Genomic DNA, 19,944 nt, shown 5'->3' on the forward strand with positions numbered 1-19,944 from the left:
GGCAAAGCAATATACTAAGCACTTAGACGTCTCAATTCGAGAGAATTTAGTGGATCCGATCCCCTTAGTTTAGTGGAAAACGCAAGGGCTTGGAAGTCAGAGGTCGTGGGGTCCTCTGCCCGCCACATCAGCTGTGTGACTTTGGGCAAGTCACTGGGCCTCAGTTTCCTCATCTGTTAAGTGGGGATTAAGTCTGTGAGCCCCACGTGGCACAACCTGATGACCCTGTAACTATCCCCGCGCTTAGAACAGTGTTTGGCACATAGTAAGCGCTTAGCAAATGTCATCATCATCATCAGCGAGCAGAGATTGCAGCAGACGCGGAAAGTGACAGATAATGACAGGCTGGAAAGATCGGGACAAAGGCCCCAAGTGTTTTGGTGGTGCTGGAAAGGTTGCCGTAGGGATAGCAGGCGGGAAGGGGAAAAATTAGCAGGGAGGGCCTCTTGGAGGAGACGTCGTTTCAGAAGGATTTTAGTCATACTTATTTAGCGCCGACTGTGTGCAGAGCACTGTACTAAGAGCTGGCTGTAAAGAGAAGCAGCACAACTTAGTGGAAAGAACACAGGCCTAGGAGTCAGAGGACCCGGGTTCTGATCCCGGCTCTGCCAGTTGCTTGCTGCGTGACCTTGGGCAAGTCACTTTACTTCGCTGTGCCTCAGTTCTCCCTCCTAGTTAGACTGTGAGCCCCATGCATGTCCATCCTAATCGATCTGTATCTCCTAGAGCACAAAGAACAATGTTTGACACACACATTAAGCGCTTAATAAGTACCGTAAAATAAAAAAAGGTGGAGAGAGCAGTGGTCTGCTGGATGTGAAGGGGGTGGAAGGACTCACACAGGGAGCAGGGTGGGAGAGGGGAGAGCAAGGCGCAGGGAGGAGGTCGACTTGTGATGGGATAAGTAAGAGAAGAGGGCCGAGAGCCAGAAGTTTCTTCTTGAGGCCACGAGGAATGGGCAAACACTAGAGATTTTCGAGGCGAGGGGAGATGTGTGCAGAACGGCATTATAGGAGAATGATATAGGCAACAGACAAAGCGAGGAGTGGAGAGGGAAGAGAGTGGAGGAAGTGAGGTCGGCGAGGAAGGCCGAGGCCAGCGGCCCAGAGGGGAAGGGGCAGGGGTCCGGAGGTGATGGCAAAGAAGAACCGGCAGGCTTTTGGTGATGGACTGAAAACGAGGATTGAAGAAAAGAGAAGTCAAAGATAACGGTAAGGTTAGCAGCTAATCTCAGCCCACTGAGATTAGTAAAGGGTCCCATGGGACGAGGGAAGTGTCCAGCGGATCATCCGGGGACTCCGCGTTCCCCGTTTCCCTTTCTCCCGCGGGCCGAACCTCCACCGCTCACGAGGCCGGAGGATCCGCTTCCGCACCCGGCCCTGTGGGAGGGGAAGGGGCTCCCCGCTTACCACTTTTTAAAAAACAGTATTTGTTAAGCGCTTACTAGGTGCCAGGCATTGTACTAAGCGCTGGGGTAGATACATGATCATCAGGTTGTACACAGTCCCTGTCCCACATGGGGCTCACAGTCTTAATCCCCGTTTTACAGATGTGGTAACGGGCCCAGAGGGGTGAAGTAAATTAGCCAAGGTCACCCAACAGACAAGTGGCAGAGCTAGGATTAGAACCCAGGTTCTTCTTGGGCTCCATCCATTAGGCCACGCTGGTACTCATGGAACCATCCCCATAAAACCTTGGAGGCTGCCCTGCTCTCAGTCAGTCAGTGGTATTTATTGAGTGCTTCCTGTGTGCAGAGGACTGTACTAAGCGCTTGGTAGAGTACAATAGAACAATAAACAGGCACATTCCCTGCCCACAACAGCCCCAGCTCTGCGTTGGGGCCCAAAAAGTGTTCGGGAAACACTCAGCAGGCAGTGCCAGCCAGCGAGTGTCCAGGGGAGAGGCGCCCACAAGCTGTACAATGCTTCCGCCCTCCCCCACAGTGGGAAAAACAAGGTCCACCCAAGATCCCTGCTTGGAAAAATGCCCCGGCGAGTTTCCTGAAATGGCTCTTTGTTTTGGTGGCCAGGTCAACTGGGATGAAGAAAAGGAGTGTTTCGAGAGCCTCAGTAAAGAATGTGCCATGTTTTACTCCATCAGGAAGCAATACATTGCGGAGGAACCCACGCTCTCAGAGTCACAGGTATGGCGATTCCAACCCATGCAGAGCGGCCGAGCCTCGGTTTCCCCCCCCCCGCCACCCATGCCCCGTGGACGGTCCTGGGGTGATCAGAATGCCAGGGTTTTGCCCCTTTCCCCCAGAGAGCTGCGATGGGACTTCCAACGAGCGGAAGCCATTCCAAAGCACTTTGGGCAAGGCGGAACCAACCAAGGAAAGAAAAGTGGGCGGAGGGTTTAGTCGTACTCTCCCAAGCAGTTAGTACAGTGCTCCTGTACAAAGTAAGCACTCAATAAATACGACCGACAGTGGCCAGTCCGGTGGCTAGATGGATTCTGGGGGGTGTTTCTGGGAGACCAGTATCTCACTTCTCGTTCAGCGTTTCACCAGAACTTTTCTACCAGCTTAGGGCTCTCTTGTCTAAGCTTTGCCGGTGGTTTCTACCGAAGCTGGATTTCTCTGCCCCTTCCTGAGACGCATGGTTGGAGGTCTCTCCTAAGGGAGTGAGTTAAACACCGATGCCCGGGGCTCTAGAGTTGGTGAGAAGAGGATAGGCTTCTCCCCAGTCGGCCTTGGGGCTTACCCCAGAGGAAGAAGTACTTTAGGAGCACTCAGCTAGGGTAGTGACGGCCCTGGAGCGTCCCCGTCTCCCCCAGCCTCCCCCCTTTCCAGCCGGCACTGAACGGGAATTGCCCTTCCTTGGAAATAGCAGCTGGTTTCTTAAGGGCCAGCCCAGCTCCCCCGGTTACGTGTGCGCCCACCAGCTTGGCAGTTCTCGCTGAGGCCCCAAGACAGGAAGTCAGAGGCCCCAATCAATCAATCAGTCGTATTTATTGAGCGCTTACTGTGTGCAGAGCACTGTACTAAGCGCTTGGGAAGTACAAGTTGGCAACCAGCCTAAGTCTCCCCGGTGCCAATCCTCGCCCCAGCCGTCCCGGGTGCCCCTGGGGAAACCGGGCGCGGGGAGGTGGTGTTGAAAAGTTGGCGCGTCTGTTCCAGGGTGAAATGCCCGTCTCTTACCCGGTGTCGTGGAAGTGGACGGTGGAGCACGTCATCTACAAAGCCTTCAGGTCCCATCTCTTTCCCCCTAAACACCTCACGGAGGACGGCACCATCCTCCAGCTGGCCAATCTTCCAGACCTGTACAAAGTCTTCGAGCGGTGCTGAGGCTTCACCCCGGAGCAGACCAGACTATGACCTAGGGGGCTTCCCGGGCAGCCCCAACTACGGCCGGACTTCCGTCAGAGGGAACAAAGTGGCCGGAGATGTCGCCTTCCCTGCCGGGGGTGGTCTCCATCCTCGGAAAGCCGGGTTTTACCAGCTTAGTTTTCCCTGTGGGACCACGAGGAGTGTTTGAGGGCCTCTGGGCGACCACTTCAAGCCTAGAACGCCGAGACCTTGTCGTGAGGGAAGGTGAAATTAAAGAAGTGTGTCGTTCTCACCGTCCCACCAGATTGCCGTACCTTCGAAGGGCTCCGGAGCCAAAGCGCGGTCGGCTCGTGAGAGTCCGGCCGAGTCAGCTGGGCACTGAGTGAGGAAAGCGGCCATCTGCGCGATCCCGGTGGCACCTTCAGATCGGAGGGCGGGGAGAAGCAGCGGAAGTGAGAATTCTCCTCAGAGTAGTCTTTGGCTTTCTGAATTGAGCAGCGGGGTGGATGAAGGGCAGAAACCACAGGCCTGCCCAAGTCCGGGTCCGTAGCTGATGGGACAGTTAGAAGGAAGGGACTGTCATTCCCTCCAGACTGCCCCCTTGAAGCGCAGCCAGGGTTGCTGGTGGCCGCGTTCCTTTCTCCCTCTCCCCGGCACCTTCCTCCAGCTTTCAGCCGCCTTCCCTGTTGGAGGATGCGAAGAACGAAGAAGGGGACAGCGGCAAAGAGGGGTCTCCGCGTACTCACCGCACCCTCCGCGCGCTTTATTGCCGGACAGCCCCGTGGCACGGTGGGAGATCGCTGCCACCAACGCTTTGACGCGCCAGGTAAAGGAGGTCCCGAATTTCTGCCAGGTGGGTTCCCGAGGTGGCATCTCCGTCTTTTCTCAAGCAGCCGAGGCCCGGGTATCCAACCCCATACAATACCCCGAACTCGCCTTGGCCTCAGGTCCAGTTACTGCTGCCAGTCAGCGGCTCCAACCTCTCCGTCCGGGCCTTCATCACCTCTGCGGGTGGGCTGGGCGCGCCAAGTTTCCTTTCCACTCCATTTAGGCAGCTGTATCCAACAGTCCCATGCACTGCTTTCCCTCTTGGTTCTGGGGGCTCATGGATGGCAAGGAGGTGCCGGGAGCCGTGCACATCTCCACGTTGCCCCATTTCTGGGGAAGGACGGCGTATCTGGGGCCCCCGGGAGTGGGCCGTCTGGATCCCATCAGGGCCGTTTCTAATTTCCTGCAAATCCCGTCGGTCCCCTCGTCCCCTACCCCCAAGCTGGGTCACTGGGTGATTTTTGTATTAGCTGTTCTAATTCAGGCAAAAAATAAGGTGGTGGCGGGGGAATGTATACTTACTTCCTGGCTGTTTTCTTCCCCTTCATGTGGAAATCTATGAAACTGAGTTTGTTTCGAACCTCTGTGGGGGACACGGCCTTCTTTCCGTACAGACAGCTGGGGTTACTTTTAACGACGAGAACAGATTTGAAAAAGGAGTTCAGAAGAAATCTTTTGACCCAAGGAATGCACTAATGCCCAGCGGTGGTCAATAAAGTGTCCATTTAATAGACTCCGCGGTCAGATTCCCCCTACACCCTCTGGCCCGTCTTCGGCTTCTCCCAGACGTAAGCAGCAGAATACAATTGTACAGTGACAGCACCAATCCAGCCTCATACTCTCTCACTCGAAGAGTAACAGGCCCGTTACTTTCCCCGACCACACCATCCGGAGCTTCCCTCATATGCCGTCACCCATGCAACAAAGCAAGTTTTATACACAGTCCCTCTTTGTTTTTTCCACATTTTCTTATATAAATTTAAATATTTTACAAAAAAAAAAATGCATTTCCTCAAAACCTATCAAGTTGAGTGAACAGAGACACCCTACTCCGACCCATCTCCTCCTAGCATTAGAAGTGTTATCCGCTTCCAAAGGTTAAGGTGTCCGTAACAACCCGAGTTCCAAACTGCACCCCGGAGAAGGCACTTGTGCTGTGTGATGTCTCCAGGGAGTTAGCGTTGGCGGTGGATCTTCTTTCTGGACTGCGGGAAGTTTGTCTTCGTGTATCCAGAATCATTCAAGCAGCTTGGGGGATATGGCGGGGGGGCGCGTTGGGTAGGAAACAAACCAAAATAGTGAGTAAACTCTGATTCTAAAAACTGTGGGGGCTGTGGGAAATCATCCCTACAGCATTGACCAGTTCTTTAGAATCACACTGCTAAAGAAAAACCAATGATCGCGGTCACCGAAATTCATTCGCTCATAAATTACAAAAAGGAGGCTCCCCGCCCCGTGAGTGATGGAACTTGGTACCGAAAACCTCGGTCCCCCGACAGACGGGGGCCGCGGGGAGAGTTTGGATTTAAAAAGAGGTTTAGGAGCCAGGCACAGTTCTCGCCCGCCCCCATCCCCTCTCCCCACCGCCCCCCTACTGCTGGGCCAGCAGGGCCGTGCGGTTGGCCTTCATCTTCTCCAAGCGTTTGACTAGGTGGCTGTTGGTCATCTCCATCTCCTCCATCTTGTCCAGGGCCGTCCGCAGCTGCGGGAGGGAGACACGGCCGACAATCAGTCCTGACGGAGCACCGGCTCGCGGGCAGGGTGCCCCACTAAGCGCTTCGGGGGAGCACGAGTCAAGAGAGGAGCAGGCACGCTCCCTGTCCGCCTAGAAGGAGCCCCGGGAGACAGACCCGAGGAGGCTGGAAGCATCCCTCCTCTATCTTTCACTCAGTGGGTTATAATCCCGGCTCTGTCACTTGTTTATACTGGGTGACCCGGGGCAAGTCGCTTGTCTGGGCCTCAGTTCCCTCATCTGGAAACTAGGGAGCCCAGGTGGGACACGGACTGGGTTCAACCTTCATCACCATCGATCGTATTTATTGAGCGCTTACTGTGCGCACAGCGCTTGGGAAGTCCAAGTTGGGAACATATAGAGACAGTCCCTACCCAACAGTGGGCTCACAGTCTAAGATTTAGCTTGTAGTGACGCTAGCGGTTAGATAAGTGCCTGGCCTATAGTAAGCCCGGAATAAATACCATTAAAAAAGGAGGTTGGTGGGTTTGGGTCAGTTGTCACATGTCTTTCTCCAGAAATAATAGGTGCCTTGTCCATGCGGAACAGGGATGGTGTCCAACCTGATTAACTTACATCTACCCCAGTGCTTAGAAGGGTGAGCATAGTAAGCGCTTATCAAGGCCTTGTCAGTCTCTATTTAGACTACGCAGTCCAGCAAGAGCTCATTACTGCAGATGCCCGAAATAAGGGCCCAACCTCCCACGGGGGGCTCACTCTGGCCAGTGGGCGTTTAGTACAGTGATCGGCCAGGATTGGGCAGTTCTTTCAGCAGGACTGGCAGGCCCAACAGAGAGACTTACAAAGTAGCCGCCACCTTCCACTGCCGTGCTGCAGGGCGGGCAGGGGTTACGGCAGCCTGCCTCAGTGGAAAAAGCCTGGCCTTGGGAGTCAGAGGTCATGGGTTCAAACCCCGGCGCTGCCAACTGTCAACGGTGTGACTTTGGGTAAGTCACTTCACTTCTCTGTGCCTCAGTCCCCTCATCTGTAAAATGAGGATTAAGACTGTGAGCCCCCAGTGGGCCAACCTGATCACCTTGTATCCTCCCCAGCGCTTAAAACAGTGCTTTGCACATAGTAAGCGCTTAACAAATGCCATCGTTATTATTATTATTCACTCAGTCAGTCAATCGTATTTATTGAGGGCTTATTGTGTGGGGAGCACCGGACTAAGCAGTTGGGAGAGTATAACAGAACCAATAAAGCAGACGTATTCCCTGCCCAAAACAAGCTTAAAGTCTAAAGTTGCTGACTGAATCCACTCGGCGCTCAGGGGCTGTAAGTCGGCCTGGTTTCATATTTATTGAGCGCTTACTGCTTGCAGATCACTGTACTAAACGCTCACTGGCCAGAGTGAGCCCCCCGTGGGAGGCTGAACCTCCCCCCGTGGGAGGTGGGAGGTTGGAGCTGGAGAGGCCATGGGCCCTAAGGGCTTGAGTGGCTTCTCCACACCTGCATATGGGGTATATATGTTTGTACATATTTATTACTCTTTATTTTACTTGTACATATCTATTTTATTTTGTTAATATGTTTGGTTTTGTTGTCTGTCTCCCCCTTTTAGACTGTGAGCCCACTGTTGGGTAGGGACCGTCTCTATATGTTGCCAACTTGTACTTCCCAAGTGCTTAGTACAGTGCTCTGCAAACAGTAAGCGCTCAATAAATATGATTGATTATTTCGGGCACTTGCAGTAACGAGCTCCTGATGGACTGCGTAGTCTAAATAGAGACTGACAAGGCCTTGTTAAGCGCTTACTATGCTCACCGTTCTAAGCACTGGGGTAGAGGTAAGTTAATCAGGTTGGACACAATCCCTGTCCCGCATGGGACTTCCAGTCTTAATCCCCACGGTACAGAAGAGGGAACTGAAGCAACGGAGAAGCAAAGTGGCTTGCCCAAGCTCCCCCAGCCGACGTGGCGGAGGCGGGACTAGGACCTAAATCCTTCTGACTCCCAGGGCCATGCTCTATCCACTGGGCAACACTGCTTCTCTACTGTAACAGACATTGCAGTGGGCCTGGGCTCTCATCTCAGGGACCCGAGATAAGGAGCCCCTGACGGACTGAATGGTCTAAATACAGCCCCAAAGGACAGACAGTTGTTTTATTTGTTCGTTTTACGGTACTTGTTAAGTGCTTACTCTGTGCCAGGCACTGTACTAAGGGCTGGGGTAGATAGTAGGAAAAAGCCAATTTTTTGGAGGGGATCTAGGGATAACTGTGTCAAAAGCCTGTATATATGTATGTATTTATTACTCTGTTTTATTTGTACATATTTATTCTATTTTATTTTGTTAATATGTTCTGTTTTGTTCTCTGTCTCCCCCTTCTAGACTGTGAGCCCACTGTTGGGTAGGGACCGTCTCTATGTGTGGCCAACTTGTACTTCCCAAGCGCTTAGTACAGTGCTCTGCACACAGTAAGCGCTCAATAAATATGAATGAATACAAGCTAATCAGGTTAGACCCAGTCAGTCCATGACCCACATGGGGCTCACAGTCTTAATCCCCCTTTCATAAATGAGGTCACTGAGGCCCAGAGAAGTGAACTCACTTGCCCAAGGTCACCCAGCAGACTGGTGGCAGAGCTGGGATTAGAACCCAAGTCCTTCTAACTTCCGGGTCCACGCATTCGCCAGTGGACTTGGGCCTCTCCCGAAATAAATCTAGAAGATAAGCTGAATACGGTCTACAGGTTTATGAGTGGCTGCTCATTCTAGCTGGGCTAGCGAGCCAGTCTTTAAAACAGGGGCACATTCGGCCTCCCATTCTGCTGAGGGAATGTTTTCAAGCCACCAAACAGCCCAGCACTGCTCTGTAGCCCCTAAGGAGGCTCACTGAGATGGGGCCGGGGGTGGAGATGAGGGGGCCGTGGCCCATCTCCTAGACCTCCCCTCCAGCCACCCGGACTTCCTAGAGCCAAGGGACTCAGAGGAATACTCTGGAGGCCTTTGCTTCCTTTTTCACTCCCTTCTAGGGGGGCCCGGCCCGACCCTCGTCTCTGGGAATCACATCAGGGCTAGGACTGGCGGCAGCCCGGGCCTCTCGGATGCCAGCTGGAGCGGGTCACTGGAACCCGTGCCCGCCGGCGGAGTTGGGTCCATCTGTTGGAACCAGGGCCATGAGGGAGAGCGGCAGGGCTGGGGCCGGGCCTCCTCTTTCACGCCCACACCAAACACTTGCTCCGACTGGGAGCCCACCGCCCCCTCCACCCCGCCGGGCCCAGCGGGTTGGGTCCACCTCACCTCCCGCTGAAGTTTTCTCTTTTCGGCTTTGAGTTCGTCCTCCACCTTCTCTGCGTTCTCCGCCGCGGTTTTGTATCGGGTCACCTGGCCTTCGAGCCTGCCGATCTGTTGGAACGAGGGTCCCGGTCAGTTCCCCCGCCTCAGCCCCTCACGGCCTGCTGATGCCCGGCAAGTGGATGGACAGACAGACAGAGATAAAGAACCATCTCCTAAACCTCCCAACTCCACATCAGGTGGTATTTAGTGAGCACTTACTACGTGCAGACCACCATAGTACACCTTTGGGAGAGTCCAACAAGGAACCAGGCCTTCTCTTTTCCAGGCTCTCTCAGAGCCAGGCCGCTATCGACAGACCCAAAGCGGTCGGTCCACAACAGTCCGGGGGGAGACTCGCAGCTGTGGACCGGCATGCCGGGCCCCGGGTTGGTGTGTCCGATTGTGGTCTTCGGGTGCCAAGGCCACCACAGGCGAGAGCTTGCTGGCCAGCAGATTGAGGGGGATGAACTGCTCTCCCTCAATTCAGAATTTCCTGCGGCAAACTCTATCCTTTGAAACTTTTGTTACCATGATTGCCAGCCAAAAAACGAGAGGACGTGAATCCAGAAAGCTCTTTTGGGGAGGAGACTAATAGTCATGATAATAATAAATAACGGCGGTATTCGTGAAGCGCTCGCAGTGTGTCGGGCACTGGACTGAGTGCTGGGGTGGATAATACGAGCAGATCGGGTTGGACGCAGGAAAGCGTTAGAGAAGAGGAGAGGCCCTCGTGAAACAAACAGCATTCTTGACATGTCCCCTGTCCAACGGGCCTATTTTGTCTGCCCCCACCACCCTCCAGGCAATTAAATTATCTAGTAACAGGTAGCAGAGGCACTTACATTTTGCTCCATAGTAGTTATTTCCTGTTCCGCTTTAGACAGCTTGAACTTGTATTCGCTAATTTGTCGGTTGGCATCTCCTGGAATACAAGGCGCTTGTGAGCTGGGGTTCAGTTCTGGAGGCGGGAGTCTCCTGAGGGGACCATTCATTCATTCATTCATTCAATTGTATTTATTGAGCGCTTACTGTGTGCTAAGCGCTTGGGAAGTACAAGTCGTTTGGAAGCCGTCACATGTGATATAGCGGGTGACTGTACCTGATGATGGTGTTTGTTTAACGCTTACTATGTGTCAACCACTGCTCTAAGCCCCAGGATAGACACAAGCTAATCAGGCGGGGTTCCCTATCTACAGTAAAATGCCGAAGTGGCCTCGTGTTCCCCGAGGTCAGAATGCGAGGAAACTACTTCCCCTCTTCAAGAGGTCACCTCAGGGTGATGAGGAAAGTTCAAATCCACAAGGGCAGAAAAACGTCCTCTAAGAAGAGAAAGCGTCCGTGACGGGATGTCAGCCACTTTCAAAGGGCCAGACAGCCCAGACGCTGGCAGTCTTAGGAGCCCTGTACCGGCGCTGGTATTTAAGGAAGAAGAATCCCTCGGGAAAGTTAGGCCCGGGGGCGACAACTGTGACTGTGAGCCCACTGTTGGGTAGGGACTGTCTCTATATGTTGCCAACTTGTACTTCCCAAGCACTTAGTACAGTGCTCTGCACACAGTAAGCGCTCAATACGATTGATTGATTGATTGATTGAGAAGCAGATCCAAACGATGAGGGGTCAAAGGGAGAACGCTTCCTCGCCTAGTCGCAGTGCTGGTCGGGGGATGAGGGCCCTGGGTGTCTCAGTCAGTGAGTCAGTTGTATTTACTGAGCACTTACTGTGTGCTGAGCACTGTATAAGAGAACAATAAACAGACACGTTCCCTGCCCGAAACACGCTTACAGTCCATCATCATCATCATCAATCGTATTTATTGAGCGCTTACTCTGTGCAGAGCACTGTACTAAGCGCTTGGGAAGTACAAATTGGCAACATATAGAGACAGTCCCTACCCAACAGTGGGCTCACAGTCTAAAAGGGGGAGACAGAGAACAAAACCAAACATACTAACAAAATAAAATAAATAGAATAGATATGTACAAGTAAAATAGAGTAATAAATATGTACAAACATATATACATATATACAGGCGCTGTGGGGAAGGGAAGGAGGTAAGATGGGGGGGATGGAGAGGGGGGCGACGGGGAGAGGAAGGAAGGGGCTCAGTCTGGTCAGGCCCTCAGTCCCACCACTGGAAGGGATCTAGGCTCGGTGCTTATTACTACTATTATAATAATAATAATGGTACTTGTTGAGCACCTACTATGTGCCAGGCACCGCACTGAGTGCCGGGGTGGATTCACGCAGATCAGGTCGGACCCAGTCCCTGTCCCACGTGGGGCTCACAGTCGCAATGTCCATTTTCCAGATGGAGTAACTGAGACCCAGAGAAGCGAAGCGACTCGCCCGGGGTCACACAGCAGACAAGTGGCAGAGCCGGGATTAGAACCCACGGCCTCCTGGACTCTCAGGCCCAGGCTCTGTCCCCTAAGCCACGTCGCTTAGGGCCGGATCGCTCCCAGTCAGCTTCCCCTGACCCCACCATAGAGGGTCGTCCCCGGCCGGCCCAGGGTCGTGGTGGGAGGCTTCGAGGATCCACGGCCCGATTGATTCCGGCAGGATGCCGGCTCTGGCCTCTGGAAGTGGGGCAAAACTCCCCTTCGCCACTCACCAGTCTCTCCTGACAGTTGCCCCAGAAGCTCTAAGCCGTAGAAGATGACAAGAGACGACCTTGCCTCTTTTAGGAGCCCTCAACCCCGGCTCGGCCCGACTTACTTTGCATTTCAATGAACTGCAGGTCCGACCCGTTCTCCAGCCCCCCTAAGATGCCGGCCGAGCCATCGCTGTTCTTCGCGTACTTCTGTCGCTCCTCTTCCAGCTGCAGCTTCAGTTTTTTTACCTGAAACGAGAGACCGCATTGCTGAGACTCGGCTTCCGCAAGGCCGCGCGAAATCCTTCCCCTTTGTTGCCCCCTTCCTGCAATATCCTGCTGTCAAGAAAAGAAGGAGGTGAGGGATATGGGTGTGTGAGAGGGGGAGAGAGGGTTGATGTGATCTTTAAATCGGCCACGCGAGGTTGTGCAGTCTGCCAAGAAAGTATTTACAGTAGCCTCCTGGATTCCCCTCCCCATGGACTTTCAGGTGGGAGGATGGGACATGTTTAGGGGTAAACAAATGCGGAATTTCTAAGACACCTAAGTGCAGAAGCAGGAGGGAGCCAAAGGAGGAGAACGAAAACCACAGGGAGAGGCAGAGGGGCTGAAATCAGGAGACAGTGGGTCCAAAATTCCCAAGGGTGACTGTTGTATGTGGCAGTAAAGCCCTCCCAATTCAGGTATCTAACAGCAAAGGCCCATGTTAACATGTTTACTCGATTCTAATACATCGCCAGCACAGTTCCGATAGGATTTTCTCTATCGTTTTTTCTCTGTTTTGTTCTCTGTCTCCCCCTTTTAGACTGTGAGCCCACTGTTGGGTAGGGACTGTCTCTATATGTTGCCAACTTGTACTTCCCAAGCGCTTAGTACAGTGCTCCGCACACAGTAAGTGCTCAATAAATACAACTGATGATGATGATGATTTCTTTTCCGGCCTTGGAGCCTCTCAGTGAAAAACCCAGGTCCCTTTTTTCCCCTTATGGTATTTGTTAAGCGCTTACTATAAGTCAGGTGCAGTACTAAGCGCTGGGGTGGATAACGAGCTAATCAGGTTGGACACGGTCTCTGTCCCCCATGGGGCTCCCAGTCTTCATCCTCATCTTCCGGATGAGGTCTCTGAGGCCCAGAGAAGTGAAGCGACTTGCCCACGGTCACACAGCAAAGGGAAGCAGCAGTGGAAAGAGCCCAGGCTTTGGAGTCAGAGGTCATGGGTTCATATCCCGGCTCCGCCACTTGTCAGCTGGGTGACTCGGGGCAAGTCACTTCACTTCTCTGGGCGTTAGTCACCTCATCTGTAAAATGGGGATTAAGACTGTGAGCCCCCCGTGGAACAACCTGATCACCTTGTAACCTCCCCAGCGCTTAGAACAGTGCTTTCCACACAGTAAGCGCTTAATAAATGCCATTATTATTATTAAAGGGCGGAAAAGGTCCTCACCTGGCACAGCAGCTCTTCCTTTTCTCCAGCAAGTTTCCGTAGCCTTACATCTAAGACAGACAAAAGGCATTCCCGTTACAGGGCAGAAAGATTTCAACGGGACGTCCTAGTTGCCGTCAGCATCCAAACCACCACCACCCCCCTCCCTAAGGAACCACCAATTAACCGATGACCTCGTTAATCCATGGTTCCTTAGAGAAACACGCATTATCTTGCAAAAAAACATGCATTTCTAATGATATTTGTTATGTGCTTACTATGTGTCGGGCACCGTACTAAGCCCTGAGGTGGACACAAGGTAATCAGGTTGGGCAACAGACAGGGGGCTTCCCGTCTTAATCCCTATTTTAAGGATGAGGTCACTGAGGCCCAGAGAAGTGAAGTGACTTGTCCAGGGTCACAAAGCAGCCAAGGGGCAGAGCCGGGATTCGAACCCAGGTCCTCCCAGGCTTGTGCTCAATCCACTAGGCCAGGCTGCATCCCTCAAGTTGCATGTTTTCTGCTCTCTAAAATGGTGGTGAGAAACCAGGTCTTGATCCCTGTTTTACAGATGAGGTCACTGAGGCCCGGAGAAGTGAAGTGTCCGGCCCAAGGTCACGTCACACGGCAGACAAGTGGCGGAGCCGCGATATTGTACTCTCCCAAGCGCTTAGTACAGTGCTTTGCACACAGTAAGAGCTCGGTAAATACCACTGATTGATTGAATCAGACGGAATGGCCGGGGGCTGGTGTGCCCGCTGTGCCCGCTGTGTCAGTGCTCTGAAAGGATCCTAAAGGGAATGATTACAATCCCAAGGGCAAAGGGAAGAGGGGAACGGAGCGCTCCCAGCTCTCTGCTGGCTATGTGCTGGGTGAGTGTCTAAAGCGAGCTGAACCAACGGCGTCGGCCTGAGCCGGCCCTCGAGACGCTTGTCTCCCGGCCCCTTCCCACCTGTCTTCCCAGTCTCTCCCGTTAGCCCGCCTCTGCCTCTTTCCCCCCAGTGGGACCAAAGACGGCCCAAGGCCGCAGCTCTCCCGGGAGTTCCTGGGGTCTTCGCGGGACGAGGAGGGACAGGAGCTGCAGGCTGGGTGAGGCCCAGCCACTGGCGCGGGGGCCACAAGGGACAAGTGAGAAGCAGCGTGGCTCAGTGGAAGGAGCCCGGGCTTTGGAGTCAGAGGTCAGGGGTTCGAATCCCGGCTCCACCAGTTGTCAGCTGTGTGACTTCGGGCAAGTCACTTCGCTTCTCTGGGCCTCAGTAACCTCATCTGGAAAATGGGGGGTGAAGACCGTGAGCCCCCCATGGGACAACCTGATCACCTTGTAACCTCCCCAGTGCTTAGAACAGTGCTTTGCACATAGTAAGTGCTTAATAAATGCCATAATTATTATTATTATTATTATTATAAGTGACAGGGGGCTAGGGATGGGCGGTTGCCACCATCGCTGGATGGTCCTACTGGCTTGGCACAAACCAAACCGCAGGAGAAAATCTGGGGGTGAACACACTCGCGCGCACACACATACACCACCCCAGCCCCCTTCCCAGCGGGGAAGCTCAACATTGCATTCATTTAATTGTTTTTATTGAGCACTTACCATGTGCAGAGCACCGTACTAACCACTTGGGAGAGGACAACAGAATAATAAACAGGCACAACCCTTGCCCATCTTTCCTGATTTGGAGATTTATATGGAAACAAGAAAGGGTATGGGGACAACCAGAAGTCTCCTGCCCAATTTACTGTCCTCTCCTAAGCATTTAGTACAGTGCTCCGCACCCACATCACTGTTTGTGTACTGGCCCAACAGAAAAAAACCCAAAGTAAAGGCAGTGGAGAAAATGGGCATGCACACAAGCACACACACGTGCCCTTCAGTAGGGCAGCTCAACCGATTGAATCCACCTTCCCTGTTTCTGGAAAGTTTACATGGAAACAAGGAAGGCTGCTGAGGACACCCAGAACAATCCCATCCAATTTACCACTCAGTGCGGTGCTCTGCACCCAGTAAGCGCCCAATAAATACCATCAATTGCGATGACAATTTCTGTGCCACCAGGCATGCCCTCCCCAAGAAAGATCTCACGGCCCGGTGGAGCACGGCCCGATGGGTTCGAGTGGGCTTCGGCCCCTGCCTCCCGGAGACAAGCTAGTGCTCTGAGTCACTCTCGCTCCTCTTCTCTCCCCTCTTTATCAATCAATCAATCGTATTTATTGAGCGCTTACTGTGTGCAGAGCACTGTACTAAGTGCTTGGGAAGTACGAGTTGGCAACATATAGAGACGGTCCCTACCCAACAGTGGGCTCACAGTCTTTAGAAGCTCAAGGCTTCTCCTCTCCTCAAGGAAGGGCTAGTGCCCGGGTGATTGGCCAAAAATGAAGAAAGGAGATACCAATCCATCAATCAATGGTATTTCTTGGTTGTTTACTACACGCAAACAATCCATCGATGGTATTTATTGAGTGCTTACTATGTGCAGAGGACTGTATTACGCGCATGGGAGAGGACAATACTCTGATTTCTCTTCACACTTTAAAAATCTTTGGTCTTTTACTAAAGATTTCCATGAATTATTACTCTATTTATTTATTTATTTATTTATTTATTTTACTTGTACATATCTATTCTATCTATTTTATTTGTTAGTATGTTTGGTTTTGTTCTCTGTCTCCCCCTTTTAGACTGTGAGCCCACTGTTGGGTAGGGACTGTCTATATGTTGCCAATTTGTACTTCCCAAGCGCTTAGTACAGTGCTCTGCACATAGTAAGCGCTCAATAAATACGATTGATTGATGATGACAATGCAACAGAATTAGCAGACACGTTCCCTGATCATAACGAGTTACAGTTTAGAGGACATTCATTCATTCAGTCAGTCAGTCAGTCGTATGTATTGAGCGCTTACTGTGTGCAGAGCACTGTACTAAGCGCTTGGGAAGTACAAGTCGGCAACAAATAGTGATGGCCCCTACCCAACAACGGGCTCACAGTCTGGAAGGGGGAGACAGACAACGAAACAAAGCACGTGGACAGGCGTCAAAACCGTCAGAATAAATAGAATTATAGCTAGATATACAGGACAGCCCTGTACTAAGCGCTTGGGCATGTATGATGCAACAGAATTAGCAGACACATTCCCCATCCGTAACGAGCTAACCGTAGAGGGGAAGATAGACATGAATAGGAATAAGTAATGGATCATGTAGAATTTAAAGACACATACGTAAGTGATACCAGAAGGGTCACCAGGACCAGAGTCACCTCCCCATCAAGGACCCCGGTCGGACTACAGAGCAGCCTCGGGCTCACCTCCCAACCAAGCTGGCCACCCGACACACGCCCCAGTCAAATCGATCACTCAATCCATCAGTCAGCCGTATTTATTAAGCGCTTACTATGTGTGGAGCACCGTACTAAGCGTACTAACCCTGTTCTATTGTCCTCTGCCAAGAGCCTGGCAGTGCAGTGCTCTGCACACAGTAAGCGCTCAAGAAATCCCAAGGATTGGTCTAATGGGATAAGACAGAGTCGGAAGCCCCCGTTCCCCACACAGGACGGTGTCAGGAAGGGGACGGTCAGCCCGGGGGAGCTTGCGATCCGCGCCCTCACCGAGCGGCCCATCTCCCGCTGACTCCAGCACGTGCGCCGCTTCCTGAGACAGCACCGTGATGGCCCCCACGCCAGGCTCGGGGTTCACGTCCCCGTTGGGCGTGCCGTCGGGGATGATCACTAACCCGTGTTTCTGAAAGGAGAGAGAGAAGAAAAAAACAAAAAATAATCGATCCATCAGCAGGTCACCGCTTCCGGGAAATGGGAGGGGACAAAAACGTGTGGGACTCTGCTGGCGGTGACGGGACGGGAAACATCCGGACGGGAGACAGCGGCCGAGGGTGCGGGACCCCCCCAAGCCCTCTCTACCCGCTGTGGATCGAGCGCTGCCCCTCGCTCATTCATTCATTCATATTGATGGAGCACTTACTGTGTGCACAGCACTGTACTAAGCGCTTGGGAAGTGGTCCCTACCCAACAACGGGCGCACAGTCTAGAAGGGGGAGACAGCCAACAAAACAGAACATGGAGACAGGTGTCAAAATCATCAGAACCGGCCCTCCGCCCTCCGCCCCGGGCCCCTCTGTGCAAGGCAGGGACGGCGTCGAGCGGCCGGCGGGACCGGGGGCCGAGGCTGCCTTACCTGGTCCGCCTCCGTCGTCCGCTTCAGGCCGGCCACCTCCTCTCTGAGCTCATCGCGCTCCCTCCTAAGGCAGTCCCAGTACTCTCTCTGCCTCTCTAGGGCCTGGCCCAGGCCGGGGGCGAAGCGGAAGAGAACGGCACAGAAAAAGAGCACGTGACAGGAAGCCCGGGGCCAAAGGCGGCCAAGGGGTAGGCCGCCGAAGCGGGGGACGTGTGGTGGGGAAGGAGGCCCGGGGACAGTGAGCGCAACTCCAAAGGCATAGGTAGGAGTCGCCAGTTCAAGGCACAGAGACGGAGATTTTTCAGGAAAAGCGGCCTCTCATGCGGGAGGTGGCCACGAGCATGCTCTCCTACCACAAGCTAATTTAGAGGGGAAGTGGGTTAGGGCGGACGGAGACTTGTGAGCCCACTGTTGGGTAGGGACGGTCTCTCTATGTTGCCAACTTGTACTTCCCAAGCGCTTAGTGCAGTGCTCTGCACACAGTAAGCGCTCAATAAATACGACTGATTGATTGATTGATTCTGAACATAATCCCCAAGCAAGGGCTTCGGTCAGCTCGGACGCTGGCGGTAAGCCTTTATAGGAGAGTCCCTTACTGTGGCCTAATGCTTTTTCTTTTATGAAATGGCATTTAATAATAATAATAATAACAATAATAATAATAATGATGATGATGATGATAATAATAATAATAATGATAATAATCGTGGTACTCGTTAAGTGCTTACTGTGTGCAGGCACCGTACTAGGCATTGGGTTAGAGACAGGGTAATCGGGTTGGACACGGTCCCTGTCCCACGTGGGGCTAGCAGCCTTAAGCCCCACTGTACAGACGATGTAACTGAGGCACAGAGAAGTGAAGTGACTTGCCCAGGGTCACACAGCAGACAAGTGGCGGAGCTGGGATTGGAACCTAGGTCCTCAGATTCCCAGGCCCATGCTCTCTCCATGAGGTTATGCTGCTGTTCTAATGTGGCACTGCAGCCACATTTTCACAAGCCCAAGGCTTTTATTATCATTATTATTATTTATAATAATAATTGTGGTATTTATTAAGCACTTACTGTGTGCCACGTACTGTACTAAGCACTACGGCAGATACAGAATAATCAGGCCACCATTTGGAGCTCTCAGTCTTAAACAGGAGAGAGATGCAATGCTTGCACTGAGTCCCCATTTTCCAGATGAGGGAACGGAGACCCAAAAAAGTGAAATGGCTTGCCCAGGGTCGGGATTGGAACTCAGGTCCTCTGACTCTCGGGGCCCCAGCTCTTTCCGCTGGGCCACGTTGCTTCTCGGGGGGAGAGCGGGCATTTCTCTTGCCGACTGACCAGTCCCTTGGCTAAGTGACTGCTTGCCCACCCCGGGGCCGGGAAGAAGGAGCTTCTCGTCGGTCAGCTGAGTCCGAGCTAGCTGACATCGGGGGGGAAGGAAAACCATACTCTAAATACCGTCCTTTTCACTGGGACTCTGGGGCGTGTTAGTAATTTTGAGAAAATGACAATCGTCCTCGAGTCGAAAAACCTATTCTTTCCACGCACAAACATCCTTTCGCCGCCTCCCCATCCAGAATTGGTCTCATGCAGGAATGTTTAGGAATAGACCGAAGCAAGGCAAGGAAGGAAGGCCAATGGCTGCATTTCAAGGGTCCGACCCCATAATGAGGGGTTTATTTTTATTTTTTTCATCTCCCTCAAATGGCAAATAGCATCTGGATTTGCTTTTTCTCCTCGGACGGTCTGACGAGAGCCTGTGATTTCAACGGAACGGCGTCGGGCTGGGTGGAAGATCACCCACGCCAACAGGGGCACGTCGTAAGCCCATTGTGGGCAGGGAATGTATTATTATCTTGTACTCTCCCAAGCGCTTAATACAGTGCTCTGCACAAAGCACTCGATAAATACGACTGAATGAATGAATGAATGCATGAATGAATGAACTGTAGGTCTGGGGTTTTTGTTCTTTTTTTATCATTTCCAAAGTTGTCCTAGAGGAGACCGCTTGTTTGGAAGAATGTGGACTGGGCTGGCTGAAGATGGCTGTTCCGACAGGCCCTCGAGAGGCGGGGAAGGGCCGAGATTTGTGTCGGTGCCGAGATCACTGTCCCCATCGGCCACGTCGTCTCTTCACCCAAGGGGCGGCTCCCCAAGGTGTGTCTTCCCCCTCAGTCCTCCCCAGCTTCTGATCCCAGGAAGCCTAACGGGGCACAATCCCCTCAAGGGAAAAGCAGCCTCCGCGGCCTCTCCACGACAGGCAGCCGCCGTGGCCCGCTCTTCGGGGACCTGAGAGAGCAGGCTGGTCGCTTTCTAACCCCTCACCAGTCCTCCCCACCCCTCATTTCGACCCTTCTGGGCTTCTGCCCAGGCCAGACTGACGGGGCAGGATCCGGGCTCCGTGTGAACATCTGGTCGGCCTCCCTAGTCCCTGAAGTTGGAGGGGTCAAGGGCTCCCGGCCGTCACCTCTGTGGCGCTCAACAGACGGATCAGCGCTATAGCCGGGGCAAGCGGGAGAAGGCCTGGCCACGTCTTTCACAGGCTTCAGGCCTTTCACACCCTGCCGGATTCAACCACAGGCCACCTGGGCGGTCGCCCCCCTCCCCGCCCATCACCACAGCCTCAAGCTCAGCT

General features: G+C 53.0%; 2 protein-coding genes across 10 annotated transcripts in view; one reads left to right on the top strand and one right to left on the bottom strand.

The window, feature by feature from the left end:
- The window catches only part of MLH1 (mutL homolog 1), a 50,348-nt gene extending 46,783 nt beyond the window's left edge, over positions 1-3,565 (top strand). The window contains exons 18-19 of the mRNA XM_038740883.1: positions 2,030-2,143; positions 3,119-3,565. Coding sequence (XP_038596811.1) covers positions 2,030-2,143; positions 3,119-3,286 — 282 coding nt within the window. The 3' untranslated portion in view covers positions 3,287-3,565. The remainder of the gene's footprint in view (positions 1-2,029; positions 2,144-3,118) is intronic.
- A 1,240-nt stretch (positions 3,566-4,805) lies between these two features.
- LRRFIP2 (LRR binding FLII interacting protein 2) overlaps positions 4,806-19,944 on the bottom strand; it is a 91,912-nt gene continuing 76,773 nt past the window's right edge. For 5 of the 9 annotated variants that reach the window (XM_038740875.1, XM_038740874.1, XM_038740882.1 and 2 more), the window contains 7 exons: positions 17,317-17,418; positions 16,734-16,866; positions 13,144-13,193; positions 11,825-11,948; positions 9,952-10,031; positions 9,074-9,178; positions 4,806-5,798 (listed from right to left, as the gene is read on the bottom strand). In XM_038740875.1, the coding sequence (XP_038596803.1) occupies positions 5,688-5,798; positions 9,074-9,178; positions 9,952-10,031; positions 11,825-11,948; positions 13,144-13,193; positions 16,734-16,866; positions 17,317-17,418 (705 nt within the window). In that variant the 3' untranslated portion in view covers positions 4,806-5,687. The remainder of the gene's footprint in view (positions 5,799-9,073; positions 9,179-9,951; positions 10,032-11,824; positions 11,949-13,143; positions 13,194-16,733; positions 16,867-17,316; positions 17,419-19,944) is intronic. The other 4 variants (XM_038740877.1, XM_038740876.1, XM_038740879.1 and 1 more) reach the window with 2 other exon arrangements.

The sequence above is a fragment of the Tachyglossus aculeatus genome, chromosome 2 (assembly GCF_015852505.1).
Source record: "Tachyglossus aculeatus isolate mTacAcu1 chromosome 2, mTacAcu1.pri, whole genome shotgun sequence".
Lineage (NCBI taxonomy): Eukaryota > Metazoa > Chordata > Mammalia > Monotremata > Tachyglossidae > Tachyglossus > Tachyglossus aculeatus.